The sequence below is a fragment of the Mus musculus genome, chromosome 7 (genome assembly GCF_000001635.26).
Source record: "Mus musculus strain C57BL/6J chromosome 7, GRCm38.p6 C57BL/6J".
NCBI classification, from domain to species: domain Eukaryota; kingdom Metazoa; phylum Chordata; class Mammalia; order Rodentia; family Muridae; genus Mus; species Mus musculus.
Genome location: NC_000073.6, coordinates 85,132,795 through 85,155,902, shown reverse-complemented (window position 1 = coordinate 85,155,902; position 23,108 = coordinate 85,132,795). Strand labels below are relative to the sequence as shown.

Below are 23,108 nucleotides of genomic sequence, written 5' to 3'. Positions count from 1 at the left end.
ATGTTTTCTTTGATCTCTGTCTTCTGGTTTCTAAAGATTTCCTTTATGTTTTGTCATTTGAGTGACCCCAAATGCTTTTGGAGGATAAAAGATACCAAAAAAAATCTAGGAGATACAGAAACTTATTGTTCCTTTTCTATTTCCACAAAGCGCGGTTATGTGAAGAATGATTATTTCAGTTGGAATCTAGACAAGCAGTAAGTGCACACTTCATTTACATATTTTACTTTATTATAAGAGACAAGACATTATAGAGATACTGAACCATGATACTATGTGAATTCTGGCTCTCCTTTTCTAGGAGATAATCAAATTTATTTTATGTTTCAATGCTAGCAAATTTTTCAATTCTGGGTGTTTTATGAATACCTTATTGTTTTTCTTTTTTGAGTTACAATTTCTAAGTAAAAGCTGAATGAATGACACATGGTATTGAGCTTGCTAGTAGAGAGACTCCCATAATTTGCCAATTTCCAAGTTATTTTTTCTTCAGATTTACCTGAGAAATTTGGAACAAACATTGTTTTTGGCTGATTTCATAGAGACTAAAATATAGTGGTCTGCTAATGTTTCATCTGTCAGCATGGATGTCCAATTCTTGTACATCAGCCATATAGTTATCTGCCCTTATCATTAGTTACATGTATTAAGAAGATATACAGATTTTATTCAAATAATCTACCTAGCGTACCTTCAAATTTTTGTGGTCAAAGAATCCTGCAGCAGAGATCAGGACTGAGAGAACTATTTTTTCACAAGGAATAATTTCTGTTCCATTTCTTTGACATAGTGTTTTAAAGGCATTGCCATATATTTTTTGTATTAATGTCAGAAATCTATGAAAATGTATCAATTAGAAACTTATAATCATCTACCTATCACAGCAGATAATTTTTAATTTGTTACAAGAAAAGATGTCCATACAAGCTATGACTTGATATTTCTATTTATAATTGCTACAATTAAATGTATTGTCTGTGATACCTGATAAAATTTGGCAGAGGATTACTATGGGTCCAGACATTTCTATTAGCAAGACTGCCATTTACATATTTCAAAATTTTATTTCTTATTATCACTGTTTATTTACATCTAATATACTCACTCAACATTTAAATTTATTTCTGTTTTCCTAATAACATTCAATGTGTTTGGATTTATGAGAATTGGATGTACTTTATTAAAATTGATATACATTTTATGTAATATCTTTTTTAAATGGGAATTTTTTATTTGAAGAAATATCTATAATTTCTCCACAATGTTGTAGGACATTTATTTTTTAAAAGATTTTAAATTTTCAATAATATCATATTTAAAATGGTATTATATATATATATATATATGTATATATATGTGTGTGTGTGTGTGTGTGTGTATGTGTGTGTGTGTGTGTGTATGTCTGTGCGTGTGTGTGTGGGTGTGTGTGTGTGTGTGATGTATGAGTCAGAGAAGAGGAGAGAGAGATTAGTACAGAGACATTGACACCTTTAGAATATATAAGAATAAAATAAAAATGGAGGTAAACAATATTTTTGTCTTTGGATTAGATCAAAGAAAATATTAGAAGAAATGGTTGAAGCCATGTGTTTATATAATAGAGAAAATGAGTATTTAATAATAAAAATCAATATTCATGGTAAAACATAGGATGAAGGAGATGAACCAGAAATCCAAATGCTCAGATATAGATGAGAAAGAATGTAGGAGAATTGTATGAACAAGAACATCTCCAGAAACACGTTTGCACATTTCCCATAAACCTGTGATAAGCTAGATACTATTTCAGATAAGCCTTGTCTTATGTAAGTAAATGGTTTTTTAATACCTTTAATTTAAATTAAAATTCTTCTAGCAGAGTCAATATGTCTAAATGTTCTCTTTTAAAAGTATGTGAAACTTTATGTCCAGAACTCTAACAATTTAGACTCCATGAATGTGCACTCTATGTATTTTCAGGTGGTTCAGAAGGAGGGAGATCTAGAGAAGTGTTTTGATTTCTTTTTACTTACTGTTAATAAGAAAAATATCAAGGAAATAGTTTCCTATCTAGACTTTAACAACAAAAGGTAACATTTTATGTAGAACATAAATTTTGGATGCATAGAAGTCTCAGTATTTAAGTTTTAATGTGGTCATGGCCATTTACAAATTGTGTGTGTGTGTGTGTGTGTGTGTGTGTGTATGTGTGTGTGTGTATAACAGAGTAGAATAATTATATATTCTTTCCTATAAAGCATTTTGTATTACATAGAAGATATGGTTCGAAAACAATGTGTGTTTCTTATGCTACATTGTGCCCACACAAAAGAGATTGTTGTACAGCTATTCACTGTTAATTTGTAACCAATACTTGGACATTTATATCATTAATATGATCATGACTGCACAGTTACATAAGCCAGTTATTTTTAGAAGTAGTATATTGGAGTTGTATCTACATTGTTTGTGATCTACTTACAAAACAATATATTAGACCAATGTGAATAAATTAGGATTCTCCAAAACATGACCATGATGGTGGAGATAAAATAAAACTTAACACAAATTTAAATCTCAAATAGGAATCTTGCATGGATATACTATTAGAAGTATAAAGAGATATTCTGCCTAAATACCTACTAGTAAAACTTTTAATGTTGTGTTTTAGATATTTCTGAGTAACATCATTAATGTTAGAGAAACATGGATTATAGGAGAAAGTACAATGTGATGTTTTTTCTTCAGATTATATCTAAACATAACCTATGTCATCATTATGAACATGGAGAAGAAGGCTGGTGATAGCCTTATGATTTGTGCCCATAGGCTGTATAAAACAACAGAAATTTATTTTTTAGGAATTTAGAGAATTTAGTGTAAACCTATGCTGTATTCCCTTTTCTGTCAGTTAAAACCAGTACATAACTGTCAGATTTTTGTGTTGATTTCCTTTCTCTAAGGTAGAATTATTCTGGCTCTTGCTTGTACAGTTTTAGAAATTTTATTCTCTACTGCTCTGTTTTCAGGGTGACACCCAAGACCAACCATTTGATTTTCTCTGTTTATCTTGCCTTGGAAGAAATAAATATGAACTTCCATATTTTACCTAACATTTCTCTGGTAGTAAATATTGAATGTCTCCGAAAAAAATATGATGAAAAAACAGGTTTGGCTTTGCAAACGGAGGAATTTATTCCTAATTACTACTGCACAGATGAGAGAAGATATTTAATTATATTTACAGCTCCTATATGGGCAGTAACTACAAGACTAGGAACATTCATGTTCATGTATAGCATTCCTGAGGTAAGTCAAGGTGGATTAATTTTAAGGAAATATTTTCTCACAACAGATTCTTTATGAGTATGAAGACAGTTATAAAGGCAGAGAAAGGGCTTATGTTTATTATGATCTACCAAGCATAAATACATAGATACGTTTTGTTGCAAAAAAAAAAACTTTATCATAAATGGGCATGGAAGGCAACAACATTGTGAAGTGTTATATGAGAAGACTCAGTATACTTTTATTGTTTAGAGAATCACAAGAGGTTCAACACAATTGTAATAATGAGATGAAGAATAAACACTTTCTAGTATGAACACACTTTTCTCAAGCACACTCTGCATTCCATCATGTTCATATTGTTGCCTATGCTCTGTATTTTTCAGCTTTACTGTGGTCATTTTCATCTTTCTTTGAGTGATAATGAGCAATTTCCTCACCTTTACCAGATATCTCCAAAGGACACATCTCTACCACTAGCCATGGTGTCCCTAATGGTTCATTTCAGATGGAACTGGATAGGAGCGATTGTTACAACTGATGACCATGGAATTCAATTCCTTTCTGAATTGAGAGGAGAAATGCAAAAACACATTGTCTGTTTATCGTTTGAGATTACTATCCTAACTGAGCATAGCATGGCCCGTAAAGAGTTTCAAAGGTATTTTAACAGAATTGTAATGTCATCAGCAAAAGTTGTGATAGTGTATGGAGACTACACCTCTCCCATAGATCTTGTCCTCCATTTGTGTAAATCCAAAGGCATTTTTAGAATCTGGGTTAGTGTGTCACAATTTGATATGATCACAAAACTAGGAGATTTCATGCTATATTCCTCCTCTGGGACATTCATTTTTTCACACCAGAAACCTGAACTATCTGGTTTTCAACAATTTATCCAAACAGTACACCCTTCAAATTACAGTAGTGAATTTTCCTTTGCCAAACTATGGTGGACATATTTTAGGTGTTCTTTGCCACCATCTAATTGTAAGAAGCTGAAGAATTGTCCAACCAAAATTGTATTTAAATGGTTATTCATGACACCACTTGGAATGGCCATGAGTGATACATGCTATAACTTATACAATGCTATATATGCTGTGGCCCATTCACTCCATGAGATGCTTCTGCAACAAATAGACACGTGGTCAAATAATGCTGGGAAGGAACTTGAATTTGACACCTGGAAGGTAATGAGTATTACACTAAATGGCATTTATATGGTTTGAGTTCTTAAATAGAACCACATGGTCTAAAGCCATGTCAATAAGAAATTTCACCCATAAAAGTACATAGTTCTGTACTTCATTACTGCATAGTTGGCAGATCATGTTACTGTCATATAATATGACGTAGTCGACCACTGGTATGCAAGTCAGCATTCACTAAGTCATAAATTAATTTCTAGATATTTATTCCACATATGAGTCTCATGTATTAATTTTTCTTATGAAATTCTTAAATAGAAATAAGAAAATTTCTTGTCTTTTATGTTATTCAAATGTTGCTATTCAAGTTACTAAATAAATCCCAGATACTATCAAGTACCTTTCCATTAATTTCACTTATTAATAATTTCTATTCCATTGACTGTGATCAAATGACTCAAGTGGCAGAAAAAAACGTAGAGGACGTATCATTACTCTCCAAGCATAAAAATCAGGACTGTAGGTTTTAAAGCTCCAAATCCAGCAAGAAAATTGTATTAGTAAACAAAGTGGAACTACCTTTACATCCACATGAAAATTATTTTTGCATTTAGTACTGAATACTTCTCATAAAGTTAGATTTTTGGAAAGGATAATAATAATTGGGAATGTTCAAATTATAATAATTTCTATTCTAATGTGGAAGCCGAGTTGAATCCAAAATGGCAAATGTGTTTTAGATGTTCTCTATTCTGAAGACATTACAATTTGTAAATCCTGCTGGAGACCTAGTCAACATGAACCAGAATTTGAAACAGGATACAGACTATGACATTTTCTATATCATGGATTTTCAAAAAGATTATGGTTTTAAAATGAAAATAGGAAGATTTTCAGGTCATCTGCCAAGTCATCAACAGCTATATATGTCTAAGGAAATGATGGAGTGGGCTACAGATGTGGATCAGGTATTTAAGTCATAACTTTAATGCTTAACCCATAGCACAATTACCAAAAATATCCACCTCTTTTGCTTTGCCATGGAATAAATACTTGGTATTCCTTTTTTTATTGACTTGCTTTACACTGCCCTAAATAGTCTCTCTTTCTTATTCTTACACTCTTTTTTTTGTATTTATTTATTTATTATTTTGTTTGTTTTCGTGTTTTTGAGACAGGGTTTCTTTGTATTGCCCTGGCTGTCCTGGAACTCACTTTATAATCCAGGCTGGACTCGAACTCAGAAATCTGCCTGCCTCTGCCTCCCGAGTGCTGGGATTAAAGGCGTGTGCCACCACACCCAGCTTTTTGGTATTTCTTAATGTATAAATCATCATGTAGTCATTCCTTTTATCTGTAAAAATAAAAACCGGTAAAATTTAATATATGTGTGTTAAACCAGGTCTTCCATTGGATCTCTGTTGTGTGAATCACTGGATGCTTGTCCATAATATAAAGGATATTGTACTTATTTTTATAATGGGTATACTTTTTCACAGATTCTACCCTCAATATGTAGTATGCCTTGCAGACCAGGACTCAGAAAATCTCCTGAGGAAGGAAAGGATATCTGCTGTTTTGTGTGTAACCCCTGCCATGAAAATGAAATTTCCAACATGACAAGTAAGGTTTTAATTTATCAAAATATTCAGATTGAATTTTTTCTCCCATATTAACATAGTTCTCAAAGTCCATTGTGGAAAGTAAAATGTATATCACATCAAAGAGTAAAAGTATTCAGATATACTGTTTTTTAAAACAATAAACTCTCTTGTGAACTCTATTTTTGTCTCATTATTCTAGATACCTGGACAATGATTTCCTATTTTCCTATTTTCTGTAAAACACTAAAGATTACTTACTGCATTATGATATGTTTTTCCTTTTCAATTTTAATATAATAGGAATACTTTGCATTTACAATACTTTATCTTTTATTCACTTTACAGTCTACTCAAATCCGCCATCTCTCCTCTTCTGGCAGTCCCATTCTTACAAATCCATTACCCTCATACACCATATCAGGCCAATTAGAGAAGGACAGCTTTCCCTTGGATACTGCTCCACCATGTGCTATAGGTTCAAAGCAGGACTAGTGCTGAGGCCCAATGTGGCAGCCCAAGTAGGGGAATGAAATCCTATGGCAGGTCACTAAGATGGAGATAGATTTTGTTCCACTTGTGACAGGACCCAGATGAAGAACAAGCTGTACATTTGCTTTATGATTAGGGAGCTTAGTTCCAGTCATGGCATGCTCTCCAGTTGGTGGTCTAGTCATTATGAATTCCTAGACGACCAGGTTATTTGACGCTGTAGTTCTTGTAGTGTTCTTGACACTTCTGCTCACCTGTCTCTATTTCACACTTTATAGAATACTCGATAAACTCATCCTGATAGTTACTGTTGGTTTTACCATCTATTTACACCTGCTCTTACATGAATCCCCTCAGGAGACAGTTCTGCTACATTCCTGTTTACAAACATAACAGTACTATTAATAGTGGCACACTTTGGCTCCATCATTAAATTTGGGAAAATCATTGGTTCCCACAGACAACTCCATCTTTACCCCTGTAAATACTCATCAAATGTATTGATTGAAGGTTCCCTGGATGGATTGATGTCACGTTCCTTCCTCATGAAGATCTGCCTATATATAGAAGGTAGCCAATTAAGTTTCTATAGCCCTTTCTGCTTAGAACCTTAGAGTCATCACTGTATATTCCCTGTATCCTTACCTTTTCCAGGCCTCCAGCTCATCACAGAGCAGCCCATCTCAATTTCTATTCTCACTCCCAGGTTTCTCTGGCCCCCTCACCCCATAGTTTTTCATCATCCCTTTACCCCCTTACTCATGCTTCAACAACTTTTTCTATCTTAATTGACTTCCTAAGACTATTTAGTTGCATCTTCTGTGTAATATTTGTATATCCTCATTTGGAAACACTTTATTACCCCGTTTTTGGGGGCCAGTGGATTGTAGCATGTTTATGCTGAAATTTATGGCTAATGTCTACATGTAAATGAATATGGAAGATCCATGTTTTTGTTTGTTTGTTTGTTTGTTTGTTTGTTTTGCTCTGGCTTATGTCACTCAGGATGATATACTAAAATTCCATTCATATTTCAAGATGTGGGGCTTTTGCTAGATGAGTAGTATTCCTTTGTGTAGGTGTGCCCCATTATTTATGCTTTCTTCAGTTGAGGGAATTCTTGTTTCTTTTTTCTTGGTATTATGAATAAGGCTGAGATTAACATAGTTGAGCAAGTCTCTCTGTGGTAGAGTGGGGCATCTTTTGGGTCTATAACAGGAGTTGTATAGCTTGGTCATGAAGTGCAAGTATTCCTAGTTTTCTGAGAATATATTAAATTGATTTCACAGGTCCTTGTACAAATTTTCACTGACACCAGCAATAGAGGAGCTTTTTCTGTTTGCACATGGTCATGATATCATGTGCCACAACTTGAAATATATTTTTTTATTATATCCATTCTCTCAGGTGTAAAATGGTATCTCAGGATTGTTTGATTTGCACTTCACAGATGACAATTTAGTGGTAACATGAGGTCTAGGTTTGTCATAACCTGAACTATTCAAGATCGTGACAATGAGACAGTAATATTGGTGAATGCTAGATTCTACCCCACTTGAGCTACACTCCTTATGTTCAGTAACCTGTGAGGAAACTGTCCTCAGCAATGGAGGGACACACTTAAGTTTCAAATGATGAACTTCTGTTCTAGCATCAGTCTGTCTCATTTAGGGACTTTCATGGGAACCACTCAGCCAAAAAGACAGCCGAATTTATCCCTTCATACCAATGGCCTAGTTACCAAAGATGGCAAGTTCAGTCTCTGTATACTCTGTTAAGAGAAGTTCTCAATAGGATCACCTTTATACATCCAGGTGATTTCCACTGAACTGTATTTCCACAATGCCCATGAAATACCATCCAAGTCCAGCTTTTTGTCTCCATCTGCTCTCTCTCCATAACCTACAAAAATCACTTCCTTTCCTTTCTTCTTGGTCCCAAATAACAAAAATTATATATTTCTTCCCAGAGAGTTGTACCTTTTACTTTTCAGACTTCTTCTGTACATAGCACTCTGGGCTTGAGCATTGTAGCTTCTTATCATTTAACAGTGATTTCCAATTTTGAGTCAATATATATAATATTTGCTTTCTGTCACTGGATTATTTTATTCAGGTTGACTTTTTTTTGTTACATCCATTCTGAACAAAATTTCATAGAGTCATTTTATTTTAAACAGGTGAGTCATACAGCACTGTGTAGGTGTAGTATATTTTCTTTATCCTTTATTGAGTTGAAGTTCATTTAGGTTATTTTCATTTTCTGGTTCTGTTCAATAAAACTAAAAAGATTGTAATAATGCAAGTGGTGTTGCGGTTAGGTGGACATATTTTGGGTACATATGTAAGAATGTTAAATGCGGTTTTGGTAGTAAATCTAATCCCAATTTTCTTAGTTATTTCCATATTGATTTACACTCACATCAGAAATGAAAGTATATTCCTCTTGTCCCAAATTGTTACCAGTATGAATGGTTTGTATTATTATTAACATTATTATTATTATTAAAATATAAATTTATATTTAAATTTAGTTATAACATATTAATATTTTTATTGGATTTTTTCGTTTTTTCCATTTCAAATGTTATCCCCTTTCCTGTTTTTCCCCCAGAATGCTTCTATTTCATCTCCCAAACCTGCTTCTATTGAGATGTTTCCCTTTCCAAACAACCACCCCTGTCTTCCTGCCCTGGCATTTCTCTATACTGGAAAAATGTGTCTTCACAGGACCAAGGGCTTTTCATCCCATTGGTGCCCGACAAGACAACCCTCTGCTACATAAAAGGCTAGAGCCATTGTACCCTCCATGTGTACTTGAGCTCTTTGTGGTCTGGTTGGTTGATATTATTGCTCTTCCTATGGTGCTGCAAACCCCTCCATCTCCTTTAGTTCTTTCTCTAACTCCTCCATTGGGGGAGCCTATGCTAAATCCAATGGTTGCCTGTTAAACTCTGCCTCTATTTGTCAGGTTCTGGCATAGCTTCTCACTAGACAGGTATATCAGACTCCTGTCAGCATGCACTCTTAGCATCCAAGATATTCTCTGGGTTTTGAGTCTATATATGAGATGGGTCCCCATGTGGGGTAGTCTTTGTATGGCCATCCTTTGGTCTCTGCTCCTAGCCTTGTCTCTGTAATTGCTTCCAAGAATAGTTTGTTTCCCAATTCTAAGAAGGTACTGAGACATCCACACTTGGTTGGCTATAACCTTGCTATAAATTCTCTTTAGAAACTTTAGATGAGTTTCTTACATTAAAAATTATGCCAGTATTTATCTTGGCTATAGAATTGCTGTAAACTATCTGGAGTATCTTTACGTATGTTTCTTGCATTAGAAATTACACAAGTATTTATCATGATGAGGTGGATAATATATTTGCTGTATTCTTGAATAATTTTAAATGTTTATTTCTTAGAGAAATTAATCTATAATTCCCTTTCTCCATTGAAACTTTATGTAGCTTGTGTGTTAGGGTAACTAGAGAGTCAGAAAATGAGCTGGAAAATGTTCCTTTTGTATCTATTTTGTGGAATTATTTGGGATGTACTGGCATTATGTCTTTGAATTTCTGGTTGAATTTTTACCTCATACCAATTTGGACATAGGCTTTGTTGTGTTTGGGAGTATTTAAATGAGTGATTCTAGTCAATGGGGGACATTGGTTTATGAAAATTGCTTGTCTGGTTATGACTTCAATTTGGTAAGTATCCTATATCAGAAAATAATCAATTTTATTCGATTTTATTAGATTTTATAGAGTGCTAGTCCTAATAATTCCCTTCAGTGGCTGCTAAGTTTTTCTTTATATTGTTTATTTATCTATTCATTTACTATTTTGTAAGTTTTTTCTATGACCTTTTAATTGGATCTTTCTATGTCCTTCTATCATTATCTCATTATCTTTTTTTTTCAACCAGGTTTCTCTGTATAGCCCTGGCTGTCCTGGAACTCACTCTGAAGACCTGGCTGAACTTGGACTCAGAAATCTGCCTGCCTCTGCCTCCCAAGTGCTGAGATTAAAGGCATGTGCCACCACTGCCTGGCAGTCTTTTTTTATATATATTATTAATTTCACCCCTCATTTTCATAATTTATTGCCATCTAATTTCCTTAGGTATATTTAAACCTTTTGTTGTTTTTGTAGTTGAGCCTTTAGAGGTACTGTCAAGTTGCCAGTGTGAGATCTCTTTATTTTCTTAAGGAAATACTTAGTGCTATTAACATTTCATTTAGCAGCTCTTTCATTGTGTCCCATGTATTTGAGATTGTTGTGTACAGATGTTCATTGAATTCTAGAAAGTCTACATTTCTTTTTTATTTTTTGTTTCATGCATTATTTCTTTAAACTAAGTGTTGTTCATTTCTTATGAGTATGCAAGCCTTCTGTGGTTCCTTTTGAATATAATACCAATCATTAATATCTGGTGATTTGCTAGGATATAGTGAGTTATGTAAATTTTCCTGGATCTTTTGAGACTTGCATTGTTTTTGAGTAAGTATATTTTTGAGAAAACTCTGTGAGTTCCTGAGAAAGAAATCTATTCTTTAATGTTTAGCATAATGATCTAATAATAATGTTTAGCAAATGTATATATTTGTTACAGTAATTTGATTTATACAATTAATTGACTCCAACAATTTTTTTTCATTTTATACTTTTGTCTTGATGAATTGTCCACTGATATATGAATGTAGTTGAAGATGAGTGCATCTGCATCTGTATTGGTTAGGCTCTAGCAGAACTTCTCTGTGACAGCTAAATCAGGCTCCTCTCAACAAGTGCTTCTTTGTATCAGCAATACTGTCTGAGTTTGGTGTCTGCAGAAGAGATAGTTGCATAGGTAGGGCAGTCTCTGGATAGCCTTTCTTTGCATCTCTACTCCACTCTTTGTTCCTGCACTTTGTCTTAACAAGCAGAATTCAGGATTAAAATTTTGGATGTGGGTGTGTGGCACCATTGCTCAACCAGGGGCCATGCCTATTCACTAGATGTGGTCCCTATAGGTTCTATCTCTAATTTGTTGGGTATTTCAGATAATGTCCTCCCTCTTGTATCCTGGGAATCTCTTGAGTCCATGGCATCTGGAAGTTTCTAGTGGCTACACCCAGTTACCCCTCCCCAATTGTTACTCTCCTTTAAAATTCATGAACTTCTGTACTTTTCCTCTATCTCAGTACTTATATGACCTGCCCACTTTTTCTCCTACCCCTCACTCCCTCCCTTCCTGATCACTCTCTCCCTCTACCTCCAAAGTTTATTTCATTCCCACTTCTGAGTAGGACTGTAGCTTGCACACATTAGTGTTGTCTTCTTTCTTCTTGGGTTTCATATGGTATAAGAGGTGTATAGTGGGAATTCCCCAGGTATTTTTTTGATAATATCCACTTATAGGTTCCATGCTGTGTATGTGTGTGTGTGGGTGTGTTTGTTATTTTTGACTGGGTTACCTAACAAAGGTGATATTTTCACATTCCATCCATTGACCTGTGAATTTTGTGAAGTATTTTTTTAATAGTTAAGTATTATTCCATTGTGTATCACATTCACTGTACTCATTCCTCTGTTGAGAGTACCTCTAGTTTGTTTCCAGCTTCTATCTATTATAAATAAGGCTGCTTTTAATTTAGTGGAGCATGTGTTCTGGTTATATGTTAGAGCGTCATTTCCCCTGGAGCTGTATAACTGAGGCCTCAGGTAAAAATACTGCCGTTTTTCTGAGAAACCACTAAGCTTATTTCCAGTGGATGTACCATCTCACAATCAGAGCAGCAATGGAAGAGTGTTCCTATTTCTCCGAAACATTATAAGCATCTGCTTCCACCTGAGTTTTTGATCTTAGCCATTGTGATGGGTGTGAGGTAGAATTTCAGGGTTGTTGATTTGCATTTTCCTGATGACTAAGGATATTAAACATTTTTTTTTAATTTTATACAATATTTTATTTACTTACATTTCAAATAGTATCCCCTTTCCTGGTTTCTTCTACAAACCCTATCCCATTCTTTCTCCCCCTACTTCTATGCACGTGCTCCCCCATCGTCCCACTCCTGAACTCTCTTTCTTTAATTGCTTCGAGTCTTCTCAGTACAAAGGGCATCTCCTCCTATCGATGTCCAACAAGGCCATCCTCTACTACATATGTGCCTGGAGCCATGGATCCTGCCATGTGTACTCTTCAGTTGAAGATTTTAGTTCCTGGGAACTCTGGGGTATCTAGTTGGATGATATTGTTCTTCGTATTAGATGCAAACCCCTTCAGCAAGATCAGTCCTTCCTCTAACTCCTGCACTGGAGACCACCTCCTCAGTCCAATGTTTAGCTGCAAGGATCCACCTCTGTATTTGCCAGGCTCTGGCAGAGCCTCTCAGGAGTCTATATTGGGTGCCTGACAGCAAGCTCTTGTTTAAGTGCTTCTCATCCATTCAAGAATCCTCTGTTGAGAATTTGCTGTTTAGTTCTGTACCTCATTTTAATAGGGTTATTTGGTTTTCTGGAGTCCAACATCCTGATTTCTTTGCATATTTTGAATGTTAGCCTTTTTTAGATGTAGGGCAGTTAAAGGTCTTTTCCTAATCAATGGGTTACAATATTCGTCTATTGACAATGTCCTTTACCTTACAGAAGCTTTTCAAATTTATGAGGTCCTATTTGTTAAATCTTGATCTTAGAGCATAAGCCTGGGTGCTCTGTTCAGGAAATTTTCTCCTTGCCAATGTACTTGAGGTTCTTTCCTACTTCCTCTTCTATTAGATTCATTGTATCTGGTTATGTGGAGATTCTTGATCCACTTGGACTTTTGCTTTGTAAAAGGAGATAAGATTTGGTTAATTGCATTCTTCAACATGCTGACCACCAGTTGAACCAGCACCATTTCTTACAAGTGCTGTCATTTTCCACTGGATTGTGTTAGCTTTTTTGGTATTTCGGTTTATTGCTGGGTCTTCAATTGTACTTCAGTTATGTACCTGTCTGTTGCTGTGCCAATAACGTGCAGTTTTTATCAGTGTTGCTCTGTAGTAGACCTTAAGTTTATGGCTCGTGATTCCCCAAAAAGTTCTCTAATTGTTGAGAATACTTTTTCCTATCCTGGGTTTTTGATGTTCAAACTGAATTTGAGAATTGCTCTTTTTATCTCTGTGGAGAATTGAGTTGGAATTTTGATTGGGATTGCAATGAATCTGTCCACTGCTTTTGTGAAATGGCCATTTTTAATATTTTAATTCGGTCTATCCATGACTATAGAGATCTTTCTATCTTGAAGTCTTCTTCAATTTCTTTCTTCAGAGACTTGAAGTTCTTGATGTACAGATTTTTCACTTGCTTGGTTACAGTCACACAAAAGCATTTTATATTATTTGTCACTAATGTTAATGATGTGGTTTACCTAATTTCTTTCTCAGCCCATTTATTCTTTTAGAAGAGGAAGCCTCTTTATCCATTTGTGTTAGTTTTGCATCCAGTCACTTTTCCTGAATTTGTTTATCAGGTAAGCACTTCTTTAATGGATTTTTTTTTTTTGCATCACTCATGTGCACTATCATATTATCTGAAAGTACTGATATCTCTACTCCATCCTTTTGAATTTGTAATATTTTTATCTCATTTTGTTGCCTAATTGCTATGGCTAGAACTTCAAGAGCTCCATGGAATAGATGGGGGAGTGTGGGCAGCCTTGTCTTGTCCCTGATTTTAGTGGGATTGTTTCATGTTTCTCTATATTTAGTGGGATGTTGGCCATAGGATTGCTCTACATTGCATTTATTATATTTATGTGTGGCCCTTGATTTCCAGGTTTCTTCAATACTTTTATCAAGAAGGGCTCTTGTATTTTGTCAAAGGCTTTTTCAGAATCTAATGAGATGATCACATTGTGGGTTTTTATTTGTATTGGAGTTTTTTATATATTATATTGTGTTGATGGATATCCATATATTGAACCAACCTTGCATCGCTGGGATGAAGTCTTCTTGATCAGAGTGAATGATCATTTTGATATGTTCTTGTATTCAGATTGCATGAATTTTATATAGTATTTTTACATCAATGTTCATGAAGAAAAATGGATTTAAGTTCTCTTTCTTTTTTGTGTCTTTGTGTGATAAAGGTATCAGTTTAGCTGTAGATTCATAGAATTTACTAGGTAGTGTTTCTCCTGTATATTTTTTTATGAAATAATGTGAGAAGTAATGATTTAGGGTCTTTTCTTAATGTCTGAATGAACTCTACACAAAGACCAATTGGTCCTGGGGATTTTATTCTTTGTAGACTTTGATTGACTGATTCAATTTCTTTGGGGGTTGTTTTACTGTTTAATGTTTTCTCTGATACTGACTTAAGTTTGGCATCCGGTATCTAAAACATTATCCATTTCATCTAGATTTTCTAATTTTGTTGAGTATAGACTTTTGTAGTAAGATTTGGAAAGTTTTTAATTTCTTCAGTTTCTATTGTTACGTCTCTATTTTCATTTCTGGTTTTGTTAATTTGAATATAGTCTCTGTGCCCTCTGATTATTCTGGCTAAGACTTTATCTATCTTGTTGATTTTCTCAATGCTCCATCTGATGGTTTTGTTGATTCTTTGAGTAGATCTCTTTGTTTTTATTTGAATAACTAAATCCCTGAGTTTGATTATTATCTATTGTCTATTCCTCTTATATATATTTGCTTCAATTTGTTCTTGATCTTTATGACATGTTGTTAAGCTGCTAGGATATGCTCTTGACAATTCTTTTTAGAAGCATTCAGAGCTATGAATTTTCTGCTTACCACTGCTTTCATTGTGGCCCATAAGTTTGGGTATGTTTTTGCTTTCATTTTCATTAAATTCTAAAGCCTCTTTAATTTCTTTCTTTATTCCTTGACTAAGTTATCATTGAGTAGATAGTTGTTCAGCTTCCATGTATATGTGGGATTCTTGTTGCTTTGTTGTTGTGGAAGTGCAGCATTGTTCTGTGCTGAACTGATAGAATGCATGTGATTATTTCAATTTTCTTTTATTGGTTGACACGTGTTTTGTGTCCGATTATATGGTCTTTATTTGAGAAGTTACCATGAGGTTCTGAGGTTCTGAGAAGGTATATTCTTTCTTTCAGGGTGAAATGTTCTGTAGATATGTATTAAGTCCATTATGTTTATACCTTCTCTTAGTTTCACTGTTGTCTCTGTTTAGTTTCTGTTTCCATGATCTGTCCATTGCTGGGAGTGGAGTGTCAGAGTTTCCTATTATTGTGTAAAATAGGTTCAATGTGTACTTTGAGCTTCCTTATGTTTCTTTTACAAATGTGGGTGCCCTTGCTTTTGGGGCAGAGATATTCAAGATGTTCAAGTGCTCCTTCTTCTGGATTTTTCCTTTAATCAGTATCTGGTATTCATCCTTTTCTTTCTTTCTTCCTTTCTTTCTTTCCTTTCTTTTTTTTTAAAAACTTTTGATTGAAAATCTATTTTATTTGATATTAGAATTGCTATCCCAGCTTGTTTCTTGCAGCCATTTGCCTGGAAATAATTTCCAACCTTTTACTTTGAAGTAGTATCTGTCTTTTTCACTGAGGTGGATTTCCTTTATGAAGCAAAATTCTAGACCTGCTTAAATATGCAGCCTATGTCTATGTCTTTTTCTTGGAGAATTATGTCCATTAATATTCAGAGATATTAAAGATCAACATTTGCTGTTTTTTATTCTTCTATTACCCTCTTGATTATAGGAGGTCTGGATTGTGGAAATATATTGTTTAAAATGTTTTTGTTTTTGTTTTTGTTGACCAAATTTCTTCAAGTGATTTTTTTAATGTTTACTTTTTCAAAGACCATATTAATCATCATATTTTATACATAATTCGATGGTCTTTTTGTTGTACTTTAGCATGTTGGAAGATCAGGATCTCCCATGGTAGGAGACACAATGCCCTGGATTTTATTTATTTTTTTATTATTTAGGTATTTAAATTTTTGCTGATTATAGATCTACCAGCTGACTTCTGGTTTTGTCTTGGTTGTGTGGGATTTTACTCCATGGCTTGTGATTCATGTCTATATTTTCAGAGTGTGGGTTGGCTGAGTTTTGCCTGTTGTACTAGTGTGTTTATGTGCAAGGTTTGTTAGAGTTGATTGATGGTTAATGGAAGGCTGGGGGATGATCTGATAGATGCATAGGAGGCATAAACTGTTTTTGAAATAATGCTACTCTAGTTATTTTATTACAATAATAATTGATATCTGAAAATTATGTATGAGGTAATAGAAAAGGTGGCTAGAGACTAAAGACAGCCTACCAGTTCTTCTGGTAAGTATGTCCTGTTGTTGACCAGGGGATTTTACTTCTTTGTATACCTTATAAAGCCTTTAATCTGTGTGTGTGTGTGTGTGTGTGTGTGTGTGTGTGTGTGTGTGTATGGGTGTGTATGGGTGTGTGTTCTATATAAAATAACCAGGTACTATAATTATAATACACACACACACACATGCTCACACACACATGCTCACACACACATGCAAACACACACATGCACACACCCACATATTATATATAATATGTATTATATTACATATATATGCATATTATAGTACCCGATTATTTTTTAAAAAACACAAATTTGGAGTATTTGAATACTTCGTTCAACAATTTACACAGCTTTGTTCAGTAAAATCAATGAGATAATACAAAATGATACAGAATGTACATCATTCAGTACAGAGACAGTACTGGAAACACACTATCACTATTCATGTTGCAAAATCTGTTTCAGGTAAAATTACAAGAAAACAGAATACATTGTAGTTAAAGTTAACATGATACAAGGAGAAAAATGTATAAGCCTCTGTGTCATATAACTTGGCAAGGATTGCTTTGAGAAATAGAATATTATGTTGATATTTCTGAATCAATACCACAAACTTGGAAGCATTGGTCTGTCAAAACTTACAGAAATTATAAAAACTGGAGGAAAATGTGCTTTACAAAAATTCATGAATTGAATCATGAAACTGAATATTTCATTTTAGACATGTTAAAAATATGGGTGTTAAATTTCTCATGCTGTCTCTTCCTTCCTTGATATTATCAGTATTTTAATTTGATACTTTTACTACCAACATTAGATACAATAATATCACTTTACTTTTCCCTATCCTTGCTTCAAAATCAACCCTCTTTACTGCCTTTCAAATTTGTGACTGATATTTTTAATTGCTGATGCACACAAAGACTTTCTGTATGTAAAATGTTTCTAAGTACAATAAATTAGTTTGTACAGTACTACTTGTGTGTTTTGGAGGAAGACTCTTTTGTTATTCAAGGACCATTAGTATGTATCCTCTACTCTAGCAAAGTATGTCAACATTCCCTGGTTGTCTTTAGTTCCCTATGTAACATTTTTGCCTGGTAGTCTTTCCCTACTCCACCTTCCTTGTTATGTTTATTGCTTTTGTTCTCACCCAGCATATGTTTCAGATCCTCTTGTTGAGATTTTATGGTTTTACTAGTGATCATTTAGAAAATACAATATATAAACTCACAACAAAATTTTATCTACTAACTATTACAGTCTGAAATCTCCTTCTTTTGGAAATTTAAGTTTTAAATGAGAAATCAGTTTTGTAGATATATTCATTAGACAAGGCTCCAAAACTCTTAATTTTACTACGATTATTTCTAGTGGTGGCTGTACCTTTCATACCTTAAGGGCTATACTTATTTGTTTGTGTAAGGTAAATTATTGGCAGCATAGTTAGGGATTAAAACGATTTAGTAACATGATGACCATAGATTGTTTTCAAAGATAAGGATTGGAAATAATTTATTTGTCCATCAATCAACTTGAGACCACATGTAGAACAAAAGAATTGCTGATCTTTAAACAGTAAGATGTATGGACACAGCCCATTATTAGTTATTTTTGCATAATTTAGAGCATAATTTAATTATAAAAGTTTGTTTGCATGAATGATAAATCTAAGATACATGATTGTGGAAACATGAAAATTATGTGATGGTATGAGTTTTTGAAATATACTATAAATATTTTGAATATATAAGATAATTATAAGCAAATCTTGCATAAAGATGACAAGTATTAAAATTTGTATCAAATGCTATGCAGCTTCCACATTTAAATTAACCTACACCACAAGATGCATGTCTAACTTAGCTATGACATTTCCAATATATTAACTCAGTATATCTTATAAATGATAATAAATATTTCTGATAACACTTTCCTTCCTATACTAGACATGGATCAGTGTGTGAAGTGTCAAGAAGATCAATATGCAAATGAAGACCATACTCTCTGCCTCCAAAAAGTTGTGTCTATTTTAGATTATAGAGATCCTTTGGGAAAGGCTCTGGCTGGCATTGCTCTATGCTTCTCTGTCCTTACATCTGGTATACTCTGCATCTTCTTGAAACACAGAGAAACTCCCATAGTCAAAGCCAATAACCAAACTCTCAGCTATGTACTACTCATCTCCCTCGTATTTTGTTTTATCTGTTCATTGCTTTACATTGGTCATCCCACTACGGTCATCTGTATCCTGCAGCCGATCACTTTTGCCATTGCTTTCACTGTGGCTACCTCTACTATCTTGGCTAAGACAATTACTGTTCTACTAGCATTCAAGATAACTATTCCAGGAAGAAGAATGAGGTGGCTGCTTCTGTCAGGGGTACCCAAATATATCGTTCTCATATGCACCATGATTCAGCTGATTCTTTGTGGAATATGGCTGGGAACTTCTCCTCCATTTGTTGATGCTGATGTATACATGGTACATGGCCACATCATTATTGTTTGCAACAAAGGTTCAGTGATTGCCTTCTACTGTGTCCTTGGATACATGGGCTCTGTTGCTCTAGCAAGTTTCACTGTAGCTTTCTTGGCCAGGAATCTGCCTGATACATTCAATGAAGCCAAGCTCTTGACATTTAGCATGCTGGTGTTCTGCAGTGTCTGGATCACTTTCATCCCTGTCTACCATAGCACCAAAGGCAAGACTATGGTTGCAGTGGAAGTTTTCAGTATCTTGGCCTCAAGTGCAGGGCTGCTTCTTTGCATTTTTGCCCCCAAATGCTATATTATTTTATTAAGACCACAGACAAATTCTTTTCACAAGTTCAGGAAAACACATTCTAAAGCTGAAAATATAAGTTAAATTTAACCACTTATATACTACACCAAAATTATCTACATTTTTACAAAGCTGCTTATACTCTTCAAGTATTCTGAAATATGAAGTTTCTATCAGGTAAACAATGTAGAACATATGCTGTATAATAAAATTCAATCAAAACACCTGGACCTCAGTTTGTTGAATCAAACTGTGTAATCAGACACTTTTATACCTCTAATTACACTTTGTTTTTATTATAAAACTGTCATGTATCTGGAAATTGGCACTTGGGTTTGCAAATTATTTCATGTATTATTAACTTACCATTATTAATTCTGTGTAATTGTTACTTTCTAGAAAAAAAATATTGCCATGTTGATAGTACATACTTTTAGCAATTAAGAAGGAATCCTCTTATATTTTTCTAGTTCTGCAAAGAATTTATAAGAACAATTAAATTTTTTCTGTGTAACGTGATATTCCAGGATGTGGGATGAGAACAAATTATGATGGTATCACTGCTTTCTGTTTCAATTTGAATACTGATCATAATGAGGATACTTCATGATTTATATTTTAATTCTGCTGAAAGCCTCATGAATGAGGATATATACAAGCCCATAAAAATCTGTTGTTATTTTCTTAAGTGGCCATTCTCTAAAATGCATATCTTAGTATTGATTTTTATATTTTAGGACATAGACTTCTCTAAAACTTAGTCATAGGTAATTATTTATATAACACATAGCAATCAGTTAAGAAGTTCATAACAGTTTAAACTACAAAGAACAGATTGGGTTCTTCACCTTAAGTAAAACAGCTTCACAATCGAGGCTTGGAAAACATCTTGGAATAGGAGGCAGACAAACTAAGGGCCAACCACTTAGAAGAGTTGTGATATTCTATCTTTATAACAGCATGCTGTTCTTGAAAGTCTTATTGCTAAACAAAATCTCCAAAATATCAAAAATTGAAAACACTGGCATAAATTCAGGAGACCTTATTTAGGTCTACTCCAACATACTTTAAACTATAATAAGTACAGAGGGCATTTTGAAGGAAAACTCATTATTTTTTGAGAACATGGTTTATGCTAGAATATACACCATCTAATAAATGGCCCTACATCCTAGCAATCTAGCATCACTAACTATACATAGTGAATTATCTTTTATTTGTTTGTTTGTTTGTTTGTTTGTTTGTTTGTTTGTTTGTTTTTCGAGACAAGGTTTCTCTGTGTAGCCCTGGCTGTCCTGGAACTCACTTTGTAGAACAGGCTGGCCTCGAACTCAGAAATCTGCCTGCCTCTGCCTCCAGAGTGCTAGGATTAAAGGTGTGCACCACCACGCCCGGCTACATAGTGAATTATCAAAAACCAAAACCAAAATTTGGGAGAAGTTTGTATTGAAAAGTAGTATAAGCAATATAGGGAAAGGAGGAATGAATATTATTATGTTACAATGAAATTATTGTGAAATTTCATAATTACATATAATTTATTAGTTCATGCAATGATTGAAATAATTTGAATTATTCACTAGGCTATTATTCACATCTCATCTATAAAGCTGAATTCTCAATATTAATTTTCATGAATTTTGCACTAAATCTTCCATCTTTTATAGAATCCTTAGATGGAATACCGTATATGGAATTTTATGTGAAGAGAAAGGAGAGATCCTATTATTTGAATTTGCATAAAAGATAAGAGTAAAGTTTAACGTGGCAGAAAGGAACACTGAATAAAGAATAAAAATGTAAAATAATTAGTATTTTAGTTTTATTTATAAATGAAGTGTAAGATGAAAACTACAGTGTAACTAGAAAAGCAGTATCGTTTATATCTGAATAGTCCTCAAATACTCTATATGATTATTGTGTCATTCTCATGGACCAAATACATGGTGGCCAATGATTGTTCCATGAGTGTAGATCTGAACAACCTACATTTTACTTAGGTAGTGAAAATCACTTCTACATTCATAATTCTAAATGCATGTGCATTTAAAGTAAATCATTGGTTTCCATAGAGACATTATTGTCAAAATATATATTAGTGAAATTCCAGACTTGGTAATAATACTTTTATAAAACTGGTAGGAAATGTATTTCTGTATTGAATATTATAAGAAAGACCTCTCTGTATATTTCTGCTACTTTACAAAATAGAAAGGATAATGTTAAGATTGTGATAGGGGCTTAACTTTTCAAAATGTTTACATATTGTCTTGAATTATGTTGTATTAAAGAACACTAGTTGGGTAAATGCAACAAACATATCTCTTAACCCCAGATACAGAACACACATGCATGCCCACTTGCACACATACACAAACATACATGCACACACACACACACACAAAGAGAAACACACACATGCACACACAAATACATGCACTCAAGCCAAAGTGCAATTTGGTGAGACATAAATGTTATTAGGATTTTATACCAGAATCTGGGTGAGGGTTTACTTATAAGAATAAATGTGAGTAACTCATTAAAGTACCTCACATTATAGGTAAAAACCACACATAGGTGGGAATGTGGAATATATGTCACAAACTTCAGGACACTCAAAAATTTCAAAACATTTTCCAGGATGCTTTGTACTCTTCTCATTCTTTTAGGCAGCTTACATAGTCTCAGGAGATCATTTTTGCAACTAACATTCACCTACATGATTCTTTTATTCTAAGGATTCTTTTCTCTAAGAAAAACTGTCACTTTTTTTCTAAATTAGTATTATTTTATTTATTTACATTTCAGTCATTCCATTCCCCATTAGGTCATCCCTTCCAAAGTTCCTTATCTTATACTTCCTTCTACTTGCCTCCTAGAAGGTGCTCCCCATGCCCAGGAGATCTACACCTTATCTAGGGCCTCAAGACTTTTGAGAATTAGGCATATATTTAGCCACTGCGGCCACATCAGGCAGTATTCTGCTCTTCAAGTGCCAAGGACATGGTACCTGTCCATGTATCTTGCCTGGTAGATGGCTCAGTCTTTGATAGTTTTCTGGCATCCAGGTTAATTGAGTCTGCTGGTCTTCTTATGTGTTACCCATGCATTCAGCTTCTTCAGTACTTTGCTCCATTCAATCATAAGGTGCTGAATTTTAATACAATGATTGGGTGTAAGGATGTGCATTGGTTTCAGTCAGATTCTGGTAGAGCCTCTCAGAGAGCAACTGTACTAGGCTCTTGTCTTCAATCTTTTCTCCATTTTTGTCCCTGCAGTTATTTAGACAGGCAGAGACAGAACTCTTTCTGGGTCAGAAGTGTTGACTCTGGGTTACTAAAATTGTCTCTGAACTTAACACTCTCTCTACCTACTGGAGTGAGTTCTTGCAGTTATCTCTCCCAGTTGTTAGGCATTTTGGCTAAGTTAACCCAATTGAGACATGAGAGACTCCAATGAGGCTGCACATTTTCATTCCTTCTCCTGGACCTCTGGCTCTGTGTCTCTCTCCTGGCCACAAACTCCCATA

The 23,108-nt window shown here is 34.2% G+C and overlaps 1 protein-coding gene across 1 annotated transcript; it reads left to right on the top strand.

Moving 5' to 3' along the window:
* Vmn2r67 (vomeronasal 2, receptor 67) lies at positions 1 to 19,663 on the top strand. Its single transcript, NM_001102579.1, has 6 exons — positions 1 to 197; positions 3,009 to 3,288; positions 3,654 to 4,460; positions 5,159 to 5,386; positions 5,918 to 6,041; positions 18,744 to 19,663. Exons 1-6 carry the CDS (start codon positions 1 to 3, stop codon positions 19,661 to 19,663), a joined length of 2,556 nt encoding a protein of 851 aa, NP_001096049.1.
* Positions 19,664 to 23,108: the final 3,445 nt, after the last annotated feature.